The sequence below is a fragment of the Triticum urartu genome, chromosome 3, assembly GCF_003073215.2.
Source record: "Triticum urartu cultivar G1812 chromosome 3, Tu2.1, whole genome shotgun sequence".
NCBI lineage: Eukaryota > Viridiplantae > Streptophyta > Magnoliopsida > Poales > Poaceae > Triticum > Triticum urartu.
In genome coordinates this window covers 684,028,177-684,036,872 of record NC_053024.1, presented here as the reverse complement: position 1 = coordinate 684,036,872, position 8,696 = coordinate 684,028,177, and the positions used below count along the sequence as shown (strand labels likewise).

The 8,696-nt window shown below is 42.9% G+C and overlaps 1 protein-coding gene across 1 annotated transcript; it reads left to right on the top strand.

The window, feature by feature from the left end:
- The first annotated feature begins 821 nt into the window (after positions 1-821).
- Positions 822-1,917, top strand: LOC125549122 (glutathione transferase GST 23-like). The gene has a single exon (XM_048712607.1). It carries the CDS (start codon positions 873-875, stop codon positions 1,578-1,580), a length of 708 nt encoding a protein of 235 aa, XP_048568564.1. The 5' UTR covers positions 822-872; the 3' UTR covers positions 1,581-1,917.
- The last annotated feature ends 6,779 nt before the right edge of the window (positions 1,918-8,696 follow it).

The window sequence follows — 8,696 nt, the reverse complement described above, 5'->3', positions numbered from 1 at the left end:
CTGTCGCAATAAAAAGAAAAGGTTTTTGCAACATGAGCTTTACAGCAATATGACCTCTGTTACAACATGGGAGGGCAACGCTCAGCCGCTCGATGACGCTAGATTTGGCGGCTCGCGACCCGGCCGGTCTTCATAGCACGCCCCTTAGAACTTTGGTCATGACTATTGATGCTTAGGCTATATGGATCGACAAGGAATTGAGACGTCACGTCAGAGAGCGTTTACACTACAAACCAAGAGTCCAAGACATGCAGGCAGTGGGTAAACAGACTTGAGCAAGACAAGGAGAACCAGGGACATTACCTTTGGCATCAGCATCTCCGTCACAGCAAACTTCAGCAAACTCTCGTCTTCAACGCATGAATGAATAAAATAGAGTACCTGCCCCATGAATCATGATCCCATCGCCACCAAGTGCCCAACGTAATGTACTCCCTCCCTCCGGTCCTTTTTACTCTCCACATTGGTTTTGCCGAAAGTCAAACTTTGTTAAGTTTAACCAAATTTATATTAAAAATTATTAGCATCTATATTATCTAATAAATATAATATGAAAATATATTTCAAGATGAATCTAATAATATTGGTGTTGTTATGTGAATGTTTATAATTTTTTATATAAACTTGGTCAAAGTTGGATGAAATTGATTTCGGACAAACCTAATATGCAGAGTAAAAAGGACCAGAGGGAGTAATTCCGCATGCTACCAAAGTTGACTGTCGACTTGGTCTTGTCAGTAGAAAATTGAGTGTTGGACAAGCCAGAAACTCAACATATATTGTGCCCTCATCTGGTAGACACCACACCTGCCATAATTTCAGCCGTGTTGCTTGTGAGTTGTGAGCTCGCCACACAAACGAGAGAAGCAAAGATGAGCGAGCCGGTGCCGGTGAGGCTGCTGGGCTCCTTCGGGAGCCCGTTCACGCACCGTGCCCAGGCGGCGCTCAGGCTGAAGGGGGTGCCTTACGAGTTCATCCAGGAGGACCTCGGCAGCAAGAGCGAGCTGCTGCTCCGGCACAACCCCGTGCACAAGAAGGTGCCCCTGCTCCTCCACGGCGACGACGACGACGTCCGCGCCGTCGCCGAGTCTCTCGTCATCGTCGAGTACGTCGACGAAGCCTTCGAGGGCCCGCCGCTCCTGCCGGCCGACCCGCTCGCCCGCGCCGCCTCCCGCTTCTGGGCGCAGTTCGCCTCCGACAGGTGCTCGAGGACGCTGTTCAAGGCGCTGTGGACGCCGGAGGGCGAGGCGCGGAGGGGGTTCGTGGAGGAGGCCAAGGAGAACCTGGCGCTCATGGAGGCGCAGCTGGAGGGGAGGCGCTTCTTCGGAGGCGACTCCATAGGGCTGCTCGACATCGCCGCCAGCGGGCTCGCCTGGCTCCCCGTGCTGGAGGAGGTCGCCGGCGTGGAAACTAGCATGATCCGCGAGGAGGATTACCCTGCCTTGTGCCGGTGGCGCGGGGAGTATGCCTCCGACGAGGCCGTGAAGAAGTGCTTGCCGAGCAGGGACGAGATGGTCGCCTACTACGCGGCCATGAAGGACCGCTTCGTGCTCCATGCCAAGTCAATGCACAAGAAATAAGACCAAAGTAGTACCGAACATTGTTGCGTGTGTGGTGAGTTATGACCCAAAACATTCCACGTAAACAAATTATTTTCTTAACACAGGTCAATCAAAGTCGCTCACAATGTAAAAATATATTTATCCGTTACAACAACTTGGACCAACGATCCCCCCAAAAAAAAACTTTGACCAACGCTCAGTTTACCACAACACATCTATATGTGCTCTAAATATCGTACATCTAAATTCTTTGTCACTGATTTTATGTTAGGACCATCTAGTTTGATTGAGTCACTTAAATGTGTAATAACAAAGGCACATCTACAGTTCAAAAAGAAAAACAAAGGCATATATAGATTTGCCCTAAATAAACTCTTACTGTAACTATATGTGGATTGTCTGATGCAAAACTGGTAAAGATGAAAAAAATTGGTACGTGTCATCAATTTTGTATCTTGTACATTACGTATTGCTGAACAAATTCTTGTTAAAATAAACAGATTTGTTAATTCTCATCTAGAAAAGAAATAACAAGAATTAATGCACTACTGGTGTTTCAAATTGGCATGTATGATCATTTTGGTGTCTACAGTTGTGGTATATAAAAAAGTGGCGCATGGACTTAACTTTCGTGTGCAATAATGCCTTCGTCATTCAAACTTTAATTGCGCTCCCATAGCATTGTATTTCTGTTCGCATGCGTGTGAGCGTGCCAACAAGGCGCCAGGTACACTTGCAACGGCTTACATAATATGCGTCTTTACGATCGTTGGGTCCCACCTATCAGTGAATGGTACAAAGAGAAAATCAAAATGAAGAATCATGTCACGTCCTTTGGGGTTGGAATGAGCAACCTCAAGCCTACCTGCCCCAGGAGTAACAACTCTAGCCCACACCCTTTGATGTCTACTAGTGGTTAGGGCCTGCTATTACGGGCCACTTGATCGAAAGCTATGTACGCGTTTCTCCATCTTAAAGAAAAAAACCTGACCTTCATGTCCATATGGAAAAACTTTCTTGTATCACATGAACATGACATCCATCTAAAAAAGAAAAAGAAAAAGCTTGTAAAAAATTCTCAAAAAGACAAAGGGGAAAATCTCACTACCATCTTCCAAAAAGTAATATCCAAAAAAAAAATCAAAAACTTTCACATTGGTGCCAACCACATGGGCCACGTGCCATAGCTAGTTCGCCTCTCGTACGCCTAACGGGACTAATAGCTAGTCCATGAGCCAAGCACTGGCATAATAGGGCATAAATGGGCTGCACTCAGTATGATCCATTTTTTCCATTTAGTTTTTTTGGCAAATTTTTAATATTCATATTGGTGTGTTATAAATAACACACACACACACAAATAAATAAATATTTTTTTAAAAACTTGTTCATATAATTCCTAAAAATATTCATATAATTAAATAATATTTATAAATTAGAAATATGTTTATACAATATTGAAATGTGGAGCATATTTAATGAATGTTCATAGTATTTTAGAAATATTAATATAATTTAATTTTTTTATATATTTAAATAAATGTTCATATTTTAAACTAAATATTCATTTACTATATAAATGTTTTCATGCTTTACGAAAATGTTGATGTACTTGTAGGAAACAAAATGTTTATGCTTTACGAAAAATCATGTGCAACACGTATGCGTAATTTTTTGTCTATATAATATAAAAGGAGGCGGGTTTGTTACGCGCAATCGTGGCTTACCACCAGGTCATTGGTTCGAAACCCCGTGCGCAGTTATTTCCTTCCAATATGATTTGCACTCTTGTCAAATAGGTAGGACCATGTCTTAGCTAGGGAAGGTTGTATTAGATCTCTATGTAAAACTTGGCTCCAAGTATCTCCTGAGTGTGTTAGCTCGGAGATTGCTACCGAAGGAGCTATGAACTTTGAATAAAGTGACAACGTTTTCCCCTAAAAAATAGGTGGGACCCACCTAGTGCTACGCAAGCAACTATACTACTCATTAAACTATTCGCTCACAAGTGGGACCCACCCAACGCCATGTCGGCAGAATTAATGACCATGGACAACCAATGCATCGTATTTACACGCAGAAGGTGAGGCAAGAATGGGAGTAGGGTGCTCGCGAGGAGAAGACGAGGAGGGTGCTGGAAGAAAGAAGATCACACCTTGCGGTTGGATTACGACTAAGCAATTTACAAAAAATCACCTTATTATGCACCATGTGAGTTTTTTTAGGACTTCAGCAAAAAACACACCAGTTAAGTCCTCTTTATTTATTGTGCATTGTTTGGTCGATTTTTTAGGGTTTCAGTCTTAGGAGTTGATGCCTCTTTACCAAAGGAACAATGCCACCAAATTTTAGCAGGATAGCGGCGTTGTTTGGTATCGTGGTGGCGTCGACGGCAACTAGACTAGTCGGGCAAGGTGGATGCGTCAGTACAACTCTGAAGATGGATTGATGATAGTTGGTGGCGGTGGCCTCTGAGTGTGCGTCGGACCGGTGGGTGCCCCATACCCGGCAGGTGGCTTGGTTGGTGCCTCAAGTCTTAGATGTTAGGTTTTGATGAGAGGTCTATTTAGTATTAGGCTCAGACTATGAGCATCCTTCATCAACTGAATAGGAGTAGCGACAGATATTACCTAAACGGTGGCTTCAGTCTTGCTGCTGTATTACTTTGTAAGGTCTTTTATAAATAATTAATAAAGTGACCGTGCTCTAGAGCGAGCCCAAGGCGTTGCTCCTGGCGTGCAAAGAGGCCGCCGCAAAGACCGAGGCTGCCGGAGCTCTGGCGCCCGGCCAAAAGCGCCGCCGTGAGTCTAGCAAGCCGTGCGCCATCTGCTTGTCGGACGTGGATAGCAGGGACGAGGAGGCCGTCGCGCTACCGTGCTCCCGTGCCTTCCACACTGGATGCATCGGGACGTGGTTCCACCGTGCATCCACCTGCCCGACCTGCCGACGTGACCTTATGGAGTGCTTCAGCTTTGTCAGATGGGAGTCGACCGAGCAGTTAGTACACAGATGAAGTAGCCGAAGATGAGCCATGGCTATATCTTACGCGCTGGTCTTCCCAGATGACGTAGCCGAAGCTTCCCAGACGATGAGCCATGGCTAGCTATTCCGAATGGAGAGATGAACTCATTGATACCATAGATTTCTTAGATCCCCAATTACTCGAAGGATCCTGAAGCCGAAAATAGGCAGCTCATGTAGATTGTTGCCGAAGATAAACAATTTCTGTTGTCTACAAAAAAGGATAAACAAATTCTGTTGTCTACAAAAAAGGATAAACAAATTCTGGATACTATCATTTTTGCGGAAAAACAATTTCTGGCTACTATAGCCTTAGATCAGCTGATCACGTGATGACATGGACTAGACAATGAACATTTCAGTAGATTGCAGCGAGGAATTCATTTGTATTAATTCAAACCACAAGTCATAAGATACGGATGAGCGCCGACTTTGCCCCTTACTTCAGTTGGTGAATTCTTGAATCAATCAATTGACGTGTATTTTTAAAGATAATACAAGAATATTTTTTATAATATTGTTGAGTGGATGCATGTAATCAACTAGCACTTGGTGGTGATATATATGAGATGGCAAATAGTATAAATTGTTTGGAATTACAAATTTGGTTCAGGTTTTCCATTTTTCCCTTTTTTTGAAATTTGTTGACATTGTAGAAAAAACATTCAAAATTACGAAAAGACATTGTAAGAACAAATTTCAATTTTATAACAATTGAACAATTTTTGGAAAAATGATTGTATTTAAATTATGAAAATAGATGAATTTTTTTAGAAACTTGATTTTTTTTGGAATTCTGGTTTTGTTTGGAATTACTAATTTTGGTTCGGGTTTTCCATAATTTGTTCATTTTTTTTGAAATTTGTTGACAATGTAGAAAAAACTTACAAAATTACGAAAATACATTGTAAGAAGAAACTTTTAAATTTAGAATTTTTTTAGAATTGAACAATTTTTGAAAAACATGGTTGTTTTTCAATTATGATTTTTTGGAATACGGATTTTGTTTTGAAAAAGTGAATCAATCTTAAGTTTAGATTAATTTTTGAAATTCTTATCATTTTATGATGTTTTTTTGGTTATGAAAAATCAAACTAGAAATAAAAGTAAATTTAAAATGGAAAAATCGAAAATAAATCAGAAGAAAAATTATATGTGATAAAAAACTAAAGAGAAAAGACCACAAACGGAGAACAGAAATAAAAGAAACCACACAGAAAAACATACACAAAGGAATAATGCGCGCACTCGTGATAGAGTCCTCCTCGTTGGCGCCATATGCACCATTTTTGCCTAGTGGCACTCACAAGGCGCTCGATCGATGCCTCCCTTCGATCGCTTTGTTTCATCGCTCGACAAAAAAAAACTCGGTTGATAGATTCAGTTGACTATGTTGATCAGTTTAGTTGACCATGTTGACCATCTCTATTAAAAAAGGTCATCTCTTTAAAAATCATCTATTTAATAAAAGTTCATCGAATTTGTAAAAACTTCACGGATTTGAAAATTCATATGATTTGAAAAAAGTTCGCTGATTTTAAAAAAAATCATCGATTTGAAAAAAAGTTCATCACATTTGAAAAAGGTTCATTGATTAATTTTTTTAATCAAATTTGATAAAATTTCACCTTTTTGAAAAAAGTACATTTGATTGAAAAATGTTCATTGACTTTGAGAAAAGAGCACATCAAATTTGAATTTTTTTCGTGGAATTTAATTTTTTTATCGATTTTGAAAAAAGTTCATTCAATTTTGAACAAATTCGTTCAATTTGAAAAAAGTTCATCAATTTTGAAAAAAGTTCAACAATTTGAAACAAAAGGTTCATTCAATTAGCATTAAGAAAAAAGAAAAAGGAATAAAAACCAATAAAAAGGTTGCGAATAAAAAAGAAAAACGGAAAAAGTAATAGAAAAAGTAAAAAGATATCAGAAGAAGAGAGAGAAGAAGTTTCTATTGTGCACACAAGTTTAACTCTGGACTCAGTAGGGTGGTTAGTGCAGCGAGTATCAACTAGGAGGTCCCTGGTTGAAATCCCAGCGCGCGCCTTATTTTTTGCGTTACAAACAGAAAAAGAACAGAATTGACCGGCCCAGCTATAATACCAAGTGTACAGAGAGGGTGTGTGTGTGCCCTGTATCAAATGCCTTATATTCGGCTTAAGGCGCCGAAGATTTGGCCTCTTGATATGGGCTGGACCATCATTTGAGTTGCGTGCCTATTTGCGCCGAAGAATGGTTTTAGGTGAAATTTTCCCATTTTCTCCATCGTCTTTTTGTCTCCCTTTGCCGGCCGCGGCGTTAAATTCGTCATCATCGCTGCTTCCCGGCCGCACTAACGTCGCCTACGAGCTCCCGGTGAGCGAGCGCACCTTTGTCCTTCTTCTTTGTCCAATTCCTTCACCTGTAGCGTCGCCTTGCTCGAGCTCGAATTCCGCCGCCATGGCTATGGCCGAGATCGGTTGTGCACGCACCCAGTCTACAAGTGCCCTCGGCAGCGGCCCGATAGCCTCGCTCACACACTCGCCCTTCCCTGGCCGGACGCGCCGGCCGTGCCACGACGAGCCCTGCTTTCCTGCCTGGGAGTGATGCCTCGCATGCACATGTTAAGGTAATGTTCATGCTCGTGCGCCTGGGAGGGAACGCAGGGATGTGCCTCTTCCTTTTGCAGCCGGTCATCACGCAGAAACCCATCGTTCTAGCCCCCCTGAAATGTCATCCAGATCATCATCCGCTCTCGGGGAGGTTTCCGGTGGCCGCCCGAATGTGCGGGTCGACGTGGACGCCATCTCGCTCGGCGGCAGCCACACCGAGGTTCTTTGTCATGAGCAACCTTCATTTTGGACGTCGTCTCTGCCCAAAACGTTCTAGTCGTCTGCTTTTCCTTCTTCCTTCCCTGCGAACAACGTCTTGAGGTATGCTTTGAAGGCCTTGAGCTACCAGCCGAGGTTGAGTTGCTTGATGAACCAGAGTTCCTGGACCATGTCTTCTTCTCGTAGCTGCAGCCGCGTCGTCGTCTGCCAGAGCCATGTCGGTCGCACATTCCGAGAAGAACTCCTCCACATTGAGCGCCCCACTGACAAAAATGCGAGTTTGGCGGTGACACACCACGGGACCGCTCGCACGACGTCGCCCTGGCGGTGCTCACCACGAGTCCGCCGAGCCGCGCGCCCCTACCCCTGCCGCCGTTGAGGAGGAGCTCCCCGGTGGCGACACCAGCGGCGGCAGCTACCCTGACACGTGGAACAAGAACTCCCTCCCCGATTTTTGCCAAGTCAGCATGATCACGGCCAAAACCAGCTTTAATCCTCTCCAAAACTACCAAGGGGCATATTTATCCGGTTTGATAGAGTTCAGGGGGGAAATAATTTGGTTTTAGACTTTAGGGGGATATTGATCCATCAGGGGAGATTTGAGGGAGGAAACTACACCTTCTTCTGTTGTTTATGCGTGGAAAAGGACAAATGGGTGATGTCTACTACACAACCTTCTTCTTGTAGACGTTGTTGGGCCTCCAAGTGCAGAGGTTTGTAGGACAGTAGCAAATTTCCCTCAAGTGGATGACCTAAGGTTTATCAATCCGTAGGAGGCGTAGGATGAAGATGGTCTCTCTCAAGCAACCTTGCAACCAAATAACAAAGAGTCTCTTGTGTCCCCAACACACCCAATACAATGGTAAATTGTATAGGTGCACTAGTTCGGCGAAGAGATAGTGAAACAAGTGGTATATGTATAGTAGATAATAGTATTTGTAATCTGAATTAATAAAAACAGCAAGGTAGCAAGTGATAAAAGTGAGCGTAAACGGTATTGCAATGCTAGGAAACAAGGCCTAGGGTTCATACTTTCGCTAGTGTAAGTTCCCTTAACAATAATAACATAATTGGATCACATAACCATCCCTCAACATGCAACAAAGAGTCACTCCAAAGTCACTAATAGCGGAGAACGAACGAAGAGATTATGGTAGGGTACGAAACCACCTCAAAGTTATTCTTTCCAATCAATCCGTTGGGCTATTCCTATAAGTGTCACAAACAGCCCTAGAGTTCGTACTAGAATAACACCTTAAGACACAAATAAATCAAAACCCTAATGTCACCTAGATACTCCA